The sequence below is a fragment of the Miniopterus natalensis genome, chromosome 15 (assembly GCF_054644295.1).
Source record: "Miniopterus natalensis isolate mMinNat1 chromosome 15, mMinNat1.hap1, whole genome shotgun sequence".
Classification (NCBI taxonomy): domain Eukaryota; kingdom Metazoa; phylum Chordata; class Mammalia; order Chiroptera; family Miniopteridae; genus Miniopterus; species Miniopterus natalensis.
The window spans coordinates 49485418-49502646 of NC_142095.1; the positions used below are offsets into that span (position 1 = coordinate 49485418).

Genomic DNA, 17229 nt, shown 5'->3' on the forward strand with positions numbered 1-17229 from the left:
GGGGACCGGGCCAGGGAGCAGGCACTTGGGACAGGCTCGGAGGGTCAGCTGTTACTAGGACCACGTGCCAGACATTCCCCCAAGTGCCCGCATGTGTTTCCGGGCACGTACTTGGTTCCAGACATTGTGCTAAGAATTTTCTTTCTACAGAACAGTTATCTCGTTTCAGGTGAACCACTAGTGCTTTGCATTTCATCCTCTGAAAGTACTAAGTTCTGAGCAGAAAATCATTTTCAATATTTCTACACAGAAAAACATTATTCTTTTAGCAAAATAAAGTAAAAAAAGCAAATTAATGTGTTATCAAAATCATAGCTATGGTCTCTACATCCCTCAGAATTAGGCTACATTAACCCACTGTGGCTCCCTGCTCATCAGAAATGCCTGCTCCTGTGTCCTGTGCCTGTGTCCTGTGCCTGTGTCCTGTGCCTGTGTCCTATGTCCTATGCCTGAGTCCTGTGCCTGTGTCCTGTGCCTGTGTCCTGTGACTATGTCCTATATCCTGTGATTGTGTCCTGTAACTTTCCTGTGCCTGTGGCCTGTGCCCACGGTATATGGGATGTGTAACAATTGATGGTTGCAGAAGCATCGCTGATTGTCACTTCGGCTTTGCAGCATTTCTTGGCGCTTTAGGGGTCAATCTCTTACTCCTCATAAAAGTCCTCCGGAGGGTGGCTGACTGTTATGTGCTCCCTGTCAGTGACCCGAGGCATAGGGCAGGACTGTAACTCACAGCCCACAGGTCCTTTCCTGTTAAACCTGGGATACGCAGCTCACCGGTGACCCTAGGGAACACTTAGCTGTCCCGCCACAGAACCTTTCACAGGACCCACGTGACCGGAGCCTGAATGCAGAGCCTTTCAGAAGCAAAGGCCCGTTTTCCAGGAAGATCTGGCGCTGAAACCCCTTAAAGTCCCACGGGGCCCTGGATCAGGGGGACAGGCTTGAGCCTGCTCATGGGCTCGCAAACAAAGCCATTTCCTTCCTACAAAGCCGATGTCATAGCCCTGGCTTCTGTGTACGTGGGCAGCAGCCCCCGCTCGGTGACCATCGGGCAGCGGCCCCCGCTCAGTGACCATCGGGCAGCAGAAAGGGATGTGGCCTGTGACCGCCTGCCCGAGGCCCTGGAGGTCCGTGCACACAAGCTCCCTGTCCTCCGTGGTACTTTCTACTGTCACTTTCCAGGAAAAGAAACAGTGGGGGTCCCCTGGTTGCCTAAAGCAGGGTCAGGACTGCAGCTCAGCGCCGCCCTGGGAGGCCCTGGGGGGCTGCCGTCCTGTCTCGTGTGTCCTGCGCCTGTGGGGCCTCTTGTGAGCGTCCGTGGAAACCTCAGGTTCTGCACGTTGCCCTCTGAGCCGACCCTGAGGGTGAGGGGGGCGCCGCAGCGGTGGTTGGGTGACCACCCTCGCCCTGAGCAGCACGTGCGTGACCACTGCCGTCAGCCTCCACCTCACGGGGCTGGGTCCTGGGTGGGCAGCAGTGAGTGTGTGTCCATGGGCGTCAGTGTGTGGCTGTATGTGTATGACTCTGTGTGACTGTGTGTGGCTGCGTGTGGCTATGGCTATGCGTGTGACTGTGTACCACTGTGTGTCTATGATTGTGTCTGTGTGACTGTGTGTATCTGTATGGCTGTGTGTGTGGCTGTGTGTGTGGCTGTGTGTGTGACTGTGTGTGTGGCTGTGTGTGTGACTGTGTGTGTGACTGTGTGTGTGGCTGTGTGTGTGGCTGTGTGTGTGGCTGTGTGTGTGACTGTGTGTGTGACTGTGTGTGTGACTGTGTGTGTGTTTCCCCCACCCCATGCTGAGGAACATCTAACTCAGCCCAAAGCTCTGTGGTCCTTCAGACATGGGAGCCCCCGTTAATTATCATGAAAGTGAGAAGACATTAATCCTTAACCTAACCTGCCAATATGCTTGATAGCTTTTATTGTCACTTTTGGTAAATGGGTGACTGAATGCTGTTTCACAGTGATGTATGATCTTTTTGGTTAAGTAGTTTGACAAAGTTCCCAGGGCCCAGGTTTTGAAAGGAGACTTTCTTACCCTAGAAATGGCTTTGGGTGATTCCCCTGAAATGCTTCAAACATTTGTTCTCTCTCCCTATAAAAGAGAAATTTTAAACTAATGTGGCCTATTTAATATACTAAAATCACATGGGAAGATTTGTCAAATAAATAAATAATTCTAGTTGCTCTTTTAAAATATTGAATATTATTGTAACATATGTTCAAATTCAGTGAAGGAACATCTCAGAGGCAAATTAAATGTCCATTCAAAGATACTGTGGGAGCCCCAGGCAGAGCCATACGGGAGGCAGAGGCTGGGCCAGGGTCGGGCTGGGCACCCACCCCAGCCCCTGCCCTGGGCCCCTGCCTGGCTGTGCTGCCAGCTCCATGCAGACACAGGAGCGGGGAGAAGGCCCGGAGCAGCCCCCGGGTCTGCCCAAGGTGTGCCATCCTCTGCCCAGCAGAAGCTGATGCCTGGTAATGGGACTTTATAAAGGGGCCCAAACAAGGGCCAAGGAGCACCCACCCCCCTTTCCTGACGAGGTTTTTGAGGCTCACCACATGACACGAGACAAGCTGCCCTGCTCAGCTCGGCACCACCAGCATTCACTCAAAACCCAGCAAGTTGCTGGCTGGAGGAAACAACGGTGGTCGAGGCCCCGGAGCCCCGACTGTGAGGGCTGTCCCCCTTTAGGGCTGCCACAACATGCATATTAAACGAGAATCACGAGATGAGAATGTTCTGGAAAGGATGGGGAAGGAACTTCCCACGAATGAACCCACCAGATGCCACAGTTGCTTGGTGAGGACCAGGGATGACGGGGCCCAGGGGCCTCAGGGTGCTATTAGCTGGACATTTCCCGTAAGGACCCTGGACAGCAAATGCTGTGGGAAAGAGACTTGTAGACTTTGCAATAGAAACTGGAGCTACATATTCTGTCCTAAAAACCAGACAAGGCCCCTCTCCCCTAAAACCATGGCAACCTCAGCTGTGGAGGGAGACCCCTGGACCCTTCTTTAGCCACTCGAACGTCACACGGGGAAACATTTGAGACACCCGGATGCCCTACTCCCTGTTGGGATGAGGTCCACTAACAAAATTAAATGCCCAAGTGACTTTCTCATCAGAAAAAGCCGGCATCAGTGTTCTCCCAGGTCAAGCCTGTACCCTCCAAGCTGCGCTACTACAATCAGAAGACAAGCTCCAACCAGAAACCCCTGAGTAAATTCTACAAAAGGTAACAGCGATGTTCAGGCTGACAGGGGCCAGGGAGGGCCAAGATGCTGAGTAGCAAAACTTTGTCCAGGTACTAAAACTCCAAACTTGAAGCAGTACCCTTTGGAGAGGCCTATAAACCTCAGACAGCCACCTTCTTAAATGCCAATTAACCCAATCTCATCAATCCCCACGCAACACTCCTAGCCTGCTGGCACAGAGGTCGGGGACCACAGATGACCGCTTTGTACAGGATTGGAGAGCCCTTAACTGCCTGCAGAGGATATATGTCCAGTGGCACCAAATCCCTTTACTGTGCTTACAACTTGATGGGGAGACCCTTGCTGTTTACAGTTCTGAACTTAAAGATGCCCTTTACCACACACCCGAGTCCCAAGTCCCAAGAACTGTCTGCCTCTGAATGGGCGGATCCAGAGACTAACGGAATCAACTGTGTTGCTGGACGGTGCTCCCACAGGCAACGCCAAAGACACACGGGAAAGACGGAGGCTTGGAAATCACATGGCCCATGGAGGCCTCGGTCCAGGAATGACAGGAAAGGTGACTATGCTACAAAACCAACTTCACTCAGGATGAGGTCTCGTCAGTTCCCTGCTAAGGGTAAGAGCAGCCCCTGGAAGCAAGCTCCAGCTGAGCCCGTCTGAAATGTGACACGGGAGACCCTGCCTTCAGCAGACTGTAAAAAAGTCAGACACTATAAGATGTGTGCAGTCTCTAGGTGCTACTTTATCTGGTCCTCAAGATGGAACAGTCAACACTGAGGGTCAGCTACAACCCAAGTGGAACGGACCCTGTGAAGTCCCTCTATACAGTTACTTTTCAAAAGAAACAGGACAACAGACCCCACCTGGCCAAGAAGAGGAGACAAAGACATCTGGGAAGACTGCTCTGGGCCAGGCCTGTATAACCCTAAATTACACATCTTAACTTGCTGTTGTTTGGGTTTAAACAATGTTTTCCTTTTGGTTGTGATATTTACTTGTATACAGTCCTAGGATCCTAGTATTCCAAGCATATCTCTCATGCTTTCTTGAGCTCAGGAAGTTCCTGACTCACCGTCCCCTTACGGCAGGAAGTGGTTAGAGCAGTGATCGCCCGTTACCAAGACTGAGGAATGAACAGCAGGAAGGGGGAACTTGTAACTGGTCCTACCCATTTGTAACCTGGCCCGGAACCAGGGCCCAGCACATGGCAGGTCAATACATTTTTGTGGAATAAGCCTTACTGCCATGAGTGCATCTGCAGTCGTGTCGCAGGCATGGTGACCTTTCTGAGGTTAAGTCTAATTCATGAGTTGATGCTGTTGAAATGAGTTTGGGAGTCTAACAAGTGGTTTGATGCCTTTCGGTAAAAATTCAATAAATTAACTGGGCATGGTCATGAAACCTTCCTAAAGGCTAGTAAGTTCAAATCAAAGTATTTAATGCAATATGAAAAAATAAACCACACTAGTTATAAGAAGTTAAATTCAATATGATGACATTAAAACTGCATACCAAAAACTAACCTCATTTTGGTTTAGTATTTTCCGGTATTCTGTGCTCCGTGCAAGGATGGTGACTCTAATTTTTCCACCCTGTAATCAAAAGGCAAAGGCAAAACAATGATATATAAGCCTGGACAGATGAATGAACACCTGGACCTAAAATGTGACTTTCACAAAGAAATGAAAGTCAGTAAGAATACATTTATGGAACATTTTTTAAAAAATTAAGCCTAATTCCTTCACAGTTTTCTCAGGGAATAAAAAATGCATCTACTTTGGCCACAGAAGACAAAACCAGTTCATTACACTTTTGTTCGGATGGCTGGGTGCACTTTTGTAGCAGAAGTGGTATGGCTCAGGTGGAGGTCTGGGGCTGTACAGGGAAACGTGGCAAAAGGAAAGGAAAAGAAAGCACATTTCTCCATGTCCCTCGTTTATCATTCAGAAGACATTGGCTTTCAATCACTCAGGTGCAGAAACTGTTAACACAGACAACACTGTCTTCTGACTCTTTCTTTCTGCAAAGGTGGTTCTGATTTTTTATTCAGGGTAAAGTCAAGCCCACCTCAGAACCCGAAACTCGGTACGTTCTCACTAGCACCCTCTCATAGGTTCTGCGACTTTAAGCGAAACGACACATAATGAAACCAGCGTTACCAAAGGCTGACTGAGTTACGCTCCTGTGGCATCTCATCAACACTACAAGGCAATGACTGAGTGAAACAACACTATCCGAGGGCCTGCCGCGGAGTCCTTACCTTGGGTCCCTCCTGCGTGATGTTCAGTCTGTGCAGGACATGCTGGGAAAACGCCCTGAACAAGCCGGTACCGTGACAGCCAGAGATCTAAGGGAGCAGTTCACAGTACAGAGAATATTTCTGTTACTATTTCAGAGGTTCTCAAGTTATATACAAGTGTTATCTCAAAACAGATGAATAATTTTTAACTATGAATGTTTACAACAGATAACTTCTTACCAGAGGGGTATTATAGAACAGCCCGTATCTCATCCGGGGGAGCAGGGAAAAAACTGCGTCTTTAAAACACACCTAAGCAGGAAGACATTTAAGAGGTAAGAGGAGACAGTCTGTACCCTTCACACCAAAACAGCACTTATAATTACAGAAAATAAATTCCCATTAGTCTCTATTTTACATTAAAATATTTGAATAAAACTATTTCACTCAAGTGAAATTTGCGTTTTTGGAAAAGCTATAAAAAATGTTTTTAAAAGATACATGGTTAATAACAATGAGGATTCCAGTTATCAAAAAAGAAACTAAAGAAATCAATGGTAACATCTACTAGAAACTCATAGTAAGTAAGCATTTATCTGATGAGTGAGTCATCCCCAATGACAATATTGACGGACATGGCAGGAAAGTCTCTGGTACCCTTTTGGAATCGTAGGTTTTCAGATGTATCACGTCATAATCAGTGAATGCCTTCCACGTGTCAGAGAACAGGTCGCCGTATCCATAGGAGCTCTGAAAGTGGGAACAAAAGTCAGGACAACAGAATCATTCCATGTGGCTTTTCGAGAATGTAACGATTCGCTGAGTTAGCTCGTTAGCATGAAGAACAAATGATCCTAAATGAGCTCACAAAGTCCACATCAGGCCCTGGCCAGGCTGCTCAGTGGTTAGAGCATCAGCCCGAGAACTGAAGGGTGCGAGGTTCGATTCCCATGAAGGGCATGGACCTCATTTGCAGGCTCGATCCCCAGCCCAGGTCGGCGCCTGAGCAGGAGGCAACCAATCAATCTCTCTCACATCGATGTCTCTCTCTCTCTCCCTCCACTCTCTCAAAAAAGCAATAGAAAAAATATCCTCGGGTGAGAATTTTAAAAAAAGTCCATATAAGAAAAACGGATTTCACCTTGGGCCTAATTTGATATAATATCATCAAAAATAACCACCACAATTATAATCTTAGTCTAACAGTGGTTTGTTTCTCCACCACAGCCCTTTTTTTTTCACATCTGCAACTCTAATTGTTGTGGGCTCTTTCCTGTGCGTTTTCTACCCAAGTTACACACAGCACCATTTGTGCACTCTCATACACTGGGTGAACAAAAGCGTTTGGGTAAATTTCTTTAGAAAGAAATTTTCAGAGGAAGAAATATGCCTTGAAAATTTTTACAATAAAAATATAATGTGTGTAACTCTAAGAAATTATCTACCCATTGACTAACGAGTAATGTGATAATTTCCTATTAACATTAATAATAGTAACAATAATACTAGCATTTTGCATGTTCCTATATCCCATGCACTGTTCTAAACACCTTAAACTGCCCACAAACTTAATGAGCTATGTAATATCATGCCCCCCTTCTTACAGATGAAGAAACTGAGGCACAAGTTTAAGTAATTTTCCTGAGTTGTAAAGCTGGTGTGTGTGCAGGGCTGGGGTTAACCCTGTCTGTTGGGTTGCAGGACTCCATGTTCATTGTCTGGGCAGGGCAGCTGACCCTCAGAGGGAGCTAGTTCTTTCCAGTACTTTTACCAAATGCATGTAATGTTTGAAAAATAGAAATTAATTACATGCTCCATCAGCTAAAGGAGGGAGATGAATTTATTTTAAAATAGTATAACTTAGATTAAAATTCAGCCAACAGAAATGAGAGATATCAAAATCTCAGCTGGTTATAGATTATATTCATTATGTTCATGCCTTTTTATCTTTATAGCATTCTTTGTTCAGATTATGAAGTTTTTATGTTGCACATTTTAGAGTTATTTCAAAGTTATTGAGACCTGTTGCTCTGGCCGGTGCGGCACAGTGATTAGAGCATTGACCTGTGCACAGAAGGGTCTCGGGTTTGATTCCCTGTCAAGGGCAGCACCTGGACTGCAGGTTTGATCCCAGGCCCTGGTCAGGGCATGTGCAGGAAGCAACTAATCAATGTGTCTCTCTCACATCGATGTTTCTCGCTCGCTTGCTCACTTTCTCCTCCCCTTTCACTCTCTAAAAATAAAATTAAAAAATCAATGAAAAAATTATCCTCAGGTGAGGATTAACAAAAATAAAATAAAATCATTGAGAACTGTTAAATGTGGTGATAAAAAAAGAATTCCTTCCTTCAATGCCTCTCCGATGCCAGTCTAACAAAGGCCCTTGTCACCACCACCAAAAATGAAATGCCCGGGTCCTGGCTTGGTAATAATAAAGGGCAATTAAACTGACTAGACAGTTTCTTGAGATAACATGCTTCAGACAAAGTAAGGTCCTTTGAAAGGAAAATTTGATAACAGGTGCAGCACTCCTGAATAACCTTTCCGAGAAATCGTGTCATGTTCAGGAGCTACCACCTCCGGAAGCTGCTTTCCACGTCCTTCAAATTCAAATCACCTGCCACGACGACCGAGGGACTTCTTCCCGGTCTCACACTGAGGAATATTTGGATGTTCCTAAAAATTACACACCATTTCCTGCTGTGTATGTCTCATTTAAACACGCACATAACCTGCGACTCAGAACTTCTCCTTGTAGGGACCTGTCCCACAGTAACACCGAGATGAGGGTGAAGGCATGTGCGTGGGCAGGATGCTCACCGCAGCCCTTCAGCAGCCAGCGAAGGACTGGAAGCAAACGACACAGGAGCCAGGTGGGGACAGAGTAGGTGCATGTGCCTCAGCACCCACCCAACATCACACCAACAATCCTGACAGCCTTCCATGCCCGGGCAGGGAACGGTGTCCACATGGCACTGGGTTAGCACACTTTGCGTAAGGATATTACATTTATTCAAGTAAACAAGCCTTACTCAGCCAACACGTGTTGGCTTCAGTCCCCTTTAAGGGAAATGGAACTGGAGAAGAGGAAGAGTTTATTTTATCATTACAGACTTCTGGCGACCAAAACTCATTATAACAGAATAAAGCTAGATTACGTCTCTGCACAAGGAAGCTGGGAAGCCTGCAGTCACCTCCCCTTTTCTTCATGCTGTTCATGAGAACAGCCTGCCAGGCCAGGAGGTCTGCGGGCGGGTCCCTCCAGGAAGCCGAGTGCCTGATTCTGCAAGGACCAGAGGGAATGCCTCACAGGCTTCTCAGGGGACAGTTTGTCAAAGGTCAGCAAGCTCTGACCTGCAGCCCCAGCCACTTCCCTGCTCCTCTCCCGGGCCCAGGACGCATGCAGGGCCCTCAGGCCCAGCTCTCCGGCAGCACTGTCACTGTCAGGGCCTCGGATCACAGCCAGCCGGGGCCACAGTGTGGGTCATTCAAGGCCTAACCAGCTAAAGAGGAACGTCGGTGGCCACGCAACACCTCATGCTATCCTCATGCAACCGTTAGCATTCTGGGGGCCTCGGTTCTGGAGCCACCCGCAGACCTGCCGTCCTGAGAATCTCAGCAAGCAGCCGGCCAAAGCCTCTCCGACCAAGACGCAGGTTTACGATGGACGCAGAGAGCAGCCAAGGAGAAGGTAACATTGGGTGCCCGCCTGCTGGACTAAATCCCACCTGCCTGCCCAGCCAGCCCCAGTCAGTCCAAAGCCTGACGCCCGTGCCCAGGGAGCTCGTGGCTGAGCAGCACAAAGATGGTGGGTGGAGAGGCCAGCTCAGCCTGACTCGGGCTCTTGAGGAGACAGGGAAAAGCACGAGCAAGATATGGTAGCTTCTGGAAGTGTCTGGAGAGCTTCCCATCAATGCAACAGGTTCTGCAGGGACCTCTCAGTAGGGGATAAAGCACCGTGGCTTCGGGCGCAGATCTGGGGTGAGCTGGCCACACAGCAACCCTGCCTCCAACCCTCGCTTACTGTTCTCCAGGACAGATGCCCGCCGCCCAGGGACTTGGCTTCCTTACCTGGCAAATAAGCTACCACAACACTCATCCACTGACCACTGTATTAAATGAGATAATATCAGGCTTAAGTTTTAAACAGGCACCACTACCCTGATTAATTGGTCAGGGCAGCTGACGGCCAGTGATTGTGGCCTTACACAAAAGAGGAAAAGGAAGGAACGGTGTGCCCTGTGCTCCAGAAACATTTTCAAGAAATGAAAGTGCGGTGTCAGCAAAACTGGGAGACAAGGAAAATGTAAATCCATGAAAGAAGGGAACCAGGAACAGCCTCACAGCCAACATTCAGAGAACCAGAGACAGCCTCACGGCCAACACTCAGAGAACCAGAGACAGCCTCATGGTCAAGACTCAGAGGACCAGAGACAGTCTCCAGGTCAAGACTCAGAGAACCAGAGACAGCCTCACGGCCAACACTCAGAGAACCAGAGACAGCCTCACGGCCAACACTCAGAGAACCAGAGACAGCCTCACGGCCAACACTCAGAGGACCAGAGACAGCCTCACGGCCAACACTCAGAGAACCAGAGACAGCCTCACGGCCAACACTCAGAGGACCAGAGACAGCCTCACGGCCAACACTCAGAGAACCAGAGACAGCCTCACGGCCAACACTCAGAGAACCAGAGACAGCCTCACGGCCAACACTCAGAGAACCAGAGACAGCCTCATGGCCAACACTCAGAGAACCAGAGACAATCTCCAGGTCAAGACTCAGAGAACCAGAGACAGCCTCACGGCCAAGACTCAGAGAACCAGAGACAGTCTCAAGGTCAAGACTCAGAGAACCAGAGACAGCCTCACGGCCAACAGAGAACCAGAGACAGCCTCACGGCCAAGACTCAGAGAACCAATTCTTATCAGACTTCACAGCAATCTACAGGTCTCGGGAGCAGTGAAAATGGAAACCTCTCTGCGTAGCTTGACTACGAGCTTCATATAAGTGAAAAAATGTTAGCAAAAAGATTTCTCCTTCTGCACAAGAACTGGACCATCAGCCAGCTGTCTAACGCTGCTCTCTGGAGATGGAGACAGCACATGAGAACTGCGCTTCCAGGTCACGTTGCTTATGATGAAAAGATGCCTGCTCGATAAACTGTCCTGGACGGGGCAACAGTGTAATGGCTCTGGCAATGGCCACCCCTCTGTGGAGGTCCTGGGCACACTGCCAACGCAGCTGTCCCGGGACACTCGGGGGACATCCTGTGGGACACGAGGCACCTGTGCCTGTCCTAGGTGGGTCCCGTCTCCTTGCACTGAGCTGTGCTGTGCAAGCTGCTAGAAAGACTCCCTCCAGAAGTGGCGGATGCTCCCTGCCAGCTGGCTGGGGGTCCCCTGCGGGCCGTTCCCCACGGGCTGGTCCGAGAGGGGCCCTGAGCATCCCGGGAGTGGGGAGTTTAGCTGAACTCAGATAACCTCTCGGTGGGCAATCCTATTCCCCAGTCAGGCAGCCTGTCCTGTGTGTACAATAAGCCCCATGTTCTCACCACTGTCCTCGTCAGAGCACACGTGCCGTGTCGCACACTGTGACTATTCGTACACGGTACGATTTATTCTCAAAATGACACTCAGGTGGAGACTACGACTGTCCCATTTCACAGCTCGGGGCACTGGAGCAACGCTTGGGGGGTTACCTTGGCAGGGGGAGGGGCCAGTATGGAAAAGGCAGGAAAAGAGAGAGAGGGAAAACAGACAGCAGTAAGAACAAAGCAGCCAAGAGCGGGCGGAGCACTGACGACGCTGTGGGCCCGCCCCGCAGAGCCCCCCACGCAGCACAGCTGTCGAGAAGCTGGCGGCGCTGGGAGGCTGCATGGGGCCAAGGACAGGGTAACGAGGGGGCCACACTGTAAACAGAGGCAGCTCTCCCACGGGCATGCGCGGGTCACGGGGGTCAGGGCGGGACCGTCTGTCTGTCTCAGAGAAACACTAGGTGGGCCTTTGGTCTCTGGAGCACCACCTGCCCACTGCCTCCCTCTACAGTTCCCAGAACGAAAGCATAAACCTGCCTGTGTATCCAGCCCTCTGTACACATCCATGTACACACACGCCCACAGACACGCCCCGCTCACCTGCACGTGTGCACGTGTGCACGTGTGTACCTGTGTGTATACTTGAGTGTGGGTGTCTTAGAAAGTTCCGTCCACCACGGCGGAGCTGCGGATTTGTGGAGCAGGACAGAGCGGAGCGCAAGCAGCGGACTCACCGTGTCCCACATCACGACGTACACGTCCGTGCTGAAGGAGTTGTTGACGTGCTGGGTGAGGTAGAGGTTGAGGAAGTCACAGAAGTGGTGATACATGTTAACACCTAGCGTCGGAAAGGGAAGTCTGCGTGAATTAACCCAAGAACACACAGCCAGACGGCTTTACTCTACCCCATCGATTTATCACACGCTGGACCTTTAGCTGAAATCAATGAGGAAAAAAAAGTTTTTCCAAACAGGAGAGGATCTATACTCAGGTAATCCTCAGTTTACAGACCGGCTGCCTTCTAAAACTGACTTTAAACTGGTTATTTGGAGTCAGGAATGCATTTCCCCATATATGATTTCCCCAATCATAGGATTGAAAATGACAGCAACTATTAACATTTGGGTATTTTTTCATTCCTGTCTCTTTTTTTCCTACTTAATCACTATTTATATCGTTGCTTCTGGGGAAAATTTTAGCCAACTATTGTTGAAAAGGGCTGATGTCTCCTGTTCTAATTGAAGGAGCATGAACTTTGGAATCAGAAGCACTGGGGTGAACCCAGCTCGGCCGTTCATGAGCCAGGCTCTCAGGCAAGTGCCTAAAGTCCCTTCGCCTCTCAACCAGAAACAGGAATCATCACCCCAAGGTGCCAGCTTTGTTAGGAGAAACGCAAAGATCCCCCAGAACTGCCCAGCGAGGGCCTGGCACTCTGAAACCAGGACGGCTAGCTGGGTCCTGCTGGGTCCTGCTGGGTCAGGCGGAGGGCAGAACCAAGTATTCCCCACCCCCCCCCACCCCGCCCAGCTCAGGTGAGCAGGACCCAGGACCCCACCTGGAAATGCGCAAATCTAAAGAGGGTGAAATTCCAGGAACTGACATTTAAGACATGCACCTCAAAGGAAGAAAATGTTTATTAAAAGAAAAAATGACTCTTAAAAGCAGAAATTGTGAACTACTCTGACTCCACTCCCACAGTGAGTGACCACACTGCATGCCAGAGAATGAGTTCAAAAGTACTCAGTTCTTTTTAGAGTAATTTACATGGATGTTTGGAGGGGCTCCTTTTTCACCCAGAGAAATCTTGGTGAAGAGTATGTTTTCAAATAAATAAAAAGAAACTTCTATTCCAGCACAGCCCTCTTCCCAGGTTAGCCCGGTGCACGGGGCGGCCCTCCTGCGCCACTCGGCGGCTCTCAGCATGTACTGCGGAGCGCGGCTGGCACAGAACAGCACACGGGGCTGGGGACTTGTCCCTGTGTGCTGGGGACTTCTCCACCAGGGACAAGTTGCAGGCTCTGTCCTCAAGAAACGTGCCCCCTCGTGAGTCCTGTTCTTCAGCATGCCCATTCTCTCCAGGTGAGAGTCATTATGAAAGAGAAACTGGGACGGAGACTTGACCTGGGGTGGGGACACAGCGCAGTGTACAGATGACGTGCTGTGGATTGTGCACCTGAAACATGTATAATTTTGTTAACCAGTGTCACCCCAATAAATTCAATGAAAAGGGGAAAAAGAAAATAAATGGATCAGCAAATGAAAAAAATAAACCAACTTCACTGAAAATATACATTTTTTAAAAAGAAAAGGAAAGGAAAACTGGAAGACAGCATTAGAAGACAAATGTAGAATGGGAAAGAACAGGCCAATTACTCCCCCTGCTATATGCTATTGCACAAGTATCTCCATCAACTTAACAGTTCACACAGGTTCGACCCTTTTACACGGAGATCAGTGTTTTCTTCGCCCCCTTTAATTTGCCTGTTTTCTTTGGTTTTTTTATTTTTGTTTTTTTTATTGATTTCAGAGAGAGGAAGGGAGAGGGAGAGAAACATCAATGACGAGAGAGAATCATCGATTGGCTGCCTGCTGCATGCCCCCTACTGGGGATTGAGCCTGAAACCTGGGCATGTGCCCTGACCAGGAATCGAACGGTGACCTCCTGGTTCATGGGTTGAAGCTCAACCACTAAGCCACACTGGCCGGGCTAATTTGCATATTTTAAAAATGAGTCAGGACATCAAACATAGCATTTTTACTTGCTCTTATTTCAAAAAGTTAAACTTGCCTGATTTCCGAACTTAATACTTGTAAGAATTATGACTTCAAAAGGCAGAGCACATTAAAAATATGATCAATAGCCCAGCCAGGCATGGCTCAGTGGTTGAGTGTCGACCTAGGATCCAGGAAATCGTAGTTCTATTCCCTATCAGGGCACATGAAGGGTTGCAGGCTCGATCCTCAGTCAGGGGCATGCAGGAGGCAGCCGATCCATGATGACTCTCCCATCACTGATGTTTCTATCTCTCTCTCCCTCTCTCCTTTCCTCTCTGAAATCAATAAAGATATATTTAAATATATATACATATATGTATATATCTATATGTATGAGAATACATATATGTATATACATATATATATATATATATACATGAGATCAATAAATTACAGTAATTCTCAAATAGTCAGGCCAGAGGGCCCTCTCCTGGGTGTCACGGTGAGCCAGCCTCCCGTGAATGTTGAAATGGTGCGGCACGGTAATCCTCACCTCTCACAGGGAGTGAGTGCTGTGTGGTTCATGTCTCTCTCTGTAGAACAAAAAGTTCACAAAGCTAAAGCTGTGCCTGCAAGTTGAGAGAAGCTACACGCATGACTGGGAAAGTCACTGTAATGTCAACTTTTTTCCAAGAATGTGCTGCAAACCCAACTTCCAGAGGAATTTTAAGTTTGCTTCAGTCATGGAAACGATATGGGAAAGTTTGCCAGAAGAGGTCATGGGCATCCTTTCCTGCCCACCTGGACATGTAGCTTTTACTTTGAAAAAAGTCCTAACAAAGCTCAGTCTAAATCAAGTGCTTAGAAAAAGGGGATGGGTTAACTTTAGTTACAAAGGTAAACACACACCTCTCACCTTCTGATTCCATTGAGTCATTTGATACAAATGTGCAGATTTCTTTTAAAATATCAAAGGTATTAAATGAAGGGAAATTCAAACAAGTTCATTTCTTCAGAGAAGACGGAAGAAAATCCACTGTTTAATGTCATATGACCTAAAAGGTCATTGGAAATCAATATATAATATATCAAAAAAGGAACGTTGCCCTGGCCAGGTAGCTAGATGGTTAGAACGCTGTCCTGATGAGCCAAGGTTTCGGGGTTGATCCCCAGTCAGAGCACATACAAGAATCAACCAATGATGCATCAATACGTGAACAACAAATCGATGTTTCTCTCTCCCTCTCTCTTCCTCTAAAAAACCAATAAATAAAAATTTTTAAAAAGGAATAAAGCCTCATTAATAAATTATAGACAAATTAACTTCTCACCTGCATCCAATTTCATGAAGTAGGCTGGTTTTTCAACAACAACGTCACACTCAGCATCTTCTATAGGTCTGAAGTTAAGCTGAGTATAGCTCTGGAGCTCAGCAAACCTGGAATTATAGATTGGGAGACGCTTTCAAAGTGATTCTCCCAAATCTCCTACCGCAACACTATAACTTGAGATCTGTTCATTAGGGTGATTTTATGTCCAGAAGAGGCTTAGGAAAACATGTGGAACTTCTCAAGCTTCCTAACACTCACACATAACTGTTGATTTTAACGCCGACACAAGGAACAAAAATGATTTTAAATTTCAGTGCAAGATACACTGGTAACTTTCCAGACAAAAAAGAAATTCACACACTGAGCTGGCTAAATAGTCTCCTGGTAAAGTGGGGTGATTCACACGGTCTCCTGTTGTCTGGTGAGGCGCAGCGGCCACTGACCTGGAGGCTCCGTGACCGGCTTCTTTGATTCCTAGAAAGACGCATTCCGAGAATTATTGAGGGTCTCGGAAAGACAGCAGACAGCTGAGCTTCCCAGAAGAAAGGAAAGCGTTTTTCTGGAAAACGTCTTTGGAAGCCACATGGCACAGGTTTCTTCCACATAAAAGAAGACAATCACAAGCATGGGACAAGAGATATTTAGAGTTAACCTGAAGATCATTTGTTACACTTCATCTTTGAAACTACATCTGATGTAAAACAAATATCAAATCGATCCTTTTAAAACACACACAACAGTGAAATATTGTGGTTTCAAAAGTATGTCCACAATTCTTTGATAGGTGGGCTGGACCTAGTGACTCACTTCTGATGAGCATAGCGTGGCAGAAGTGATGGTGTGTCACCTCTGAGATAGGGGCATGCTGGCTGTCTCTCCCTGTCTGTCTGTCTGTCTCTCTCTCTCTCACCACGTGCTCTCTTGGGGAGCCTGGCTGCCAATGCTGTTGAGTTGCACTAGGGAGAGGCCCTTGTGGCAAGAAATGACGCCTCCTACCAATAGCCAGAGAGAAACTGAAACTTACGTGAAGATTAGTTAACAGAAAACTCATTTAAATTGGAGTTGGGAGGGCCTGTTGGGGAGCTGGGGAGCTCTCATGCTCTACCAGTCATGGTCATTCTCCCCACCCAGGGAGAAACGTCCATCTGCACAGGAGAACGTTTCACTGCACTACCCCTGCCTCGGCAAGGGGGAGATCTTCTCACCTAGGGAACCACTCAGCCACAGAAAGACAAAAACAGCCCAGCCAACGAAAAACTGCTGCACTTCCAACTCCGTTTCTTCCAGTGGGCTCCTCATTTACAACCACCCCTCTAAGCTTCCCCTTTTCTCTATAAAATAATGTTCCTCTCCTTTGTTCTCTAGACTTGGGCACCGTTCACCATTAGAGTGCATGTCCTTAACTGCAATTCTTTATTATACCCAAATAAACGTATTTTGCTAAAGGGATATCAAGCTGTCATTTGTTTGTCACTTTACAACGTGAGTGAGCTCAGAAGCAGACTCTCCAGGCCCAGTTGAATGTAGAGATGACTCCAGCCTTGTCAACGACTGCACTGGGGCCTTGTGAGGGACCCTGAGCCGGAGCGCCCAGCTTGGCTGCCTCCAAATCCTGACCATCAGAAACTGTGAAATAATGAATGTCTGTCATCTTAAACTGCCCAATTTTGGAGTAGTTTGCCACACAGCAATAGATAATGAATACAAATATACTCTAGGGGTATATTTTGGAGTACAAAGTTGTATGGCAATAAATAACTAATACAAATATACCCTATGCAACTACCATGTGAAATCAGATATCAAAACGTCCTAGGACTAAAAATACCCACTAGAATACAGGAACTCTTACTGCAAAACTCTGTTAAGTCAAAGAAGTACTACATTGCCGACTGTAAAATGCCATACAAATGTTTGGTAGGTTATTATCCTGAAGGATTTGCTTAGAATGAATGACCTCAAAAATTAGCATAATAGTATCCTATATGACTTGTGACATCGTGATTTATAATAATATTACAATATTAGGTCTTCATCCCCATTTCTGGCACAGAGCTCCTGAAACCCTTAGGATTTCTGAGGTCATGAGTCATTAAGGTGTCTCTTGTTGTGTTAATGAGGTAGCTTCTGGACCACCCTGAAAGCTGGGGCTTGTTGCCAGAAGAAGCAGCCCTGTGGTTA

The 17229-nt window shown here is 47.6% G+C and overlaps 1 protein-coding gene across 1 annotated transcript in view; it reads right to left on the reverse strand.

The window, feature by feature from the left end:
- Window positions 1-17229, reverse strand: part of EOGT (EGF domain specific O-linked N-acetylglucosamine transferase) — a 32250-nt gene that overhangs the window by 8447 nt on the left and 6574 nt on the right. The window contains exons 6-11 of the mRNA XM_016204199.2: window positions 15049-15155; window positions 11737-11840; window positions 6123-6215; window positions 5706-5777; window positions 5487-5573; window positions 4750-4818 (exon numbers count right to left, since the gene is read on the reverse strand). Of these exons, the coding sequence (XP_016059685.2) occupies window positions 4750-4818; window positions 5487-5573; window positions 5706-5777; window positions 6123-6215; window positions 11737-11840; window positions 15049-15155 (532 nt within the window). The remainder of the gene's footprint in view (window positions 1-4749; window positions 4819-5486; window positions 5574-5705; window positions 5778-6122; window positions 6216-11736; window positions 11841-15048; window positions 15156-17229) is intronic.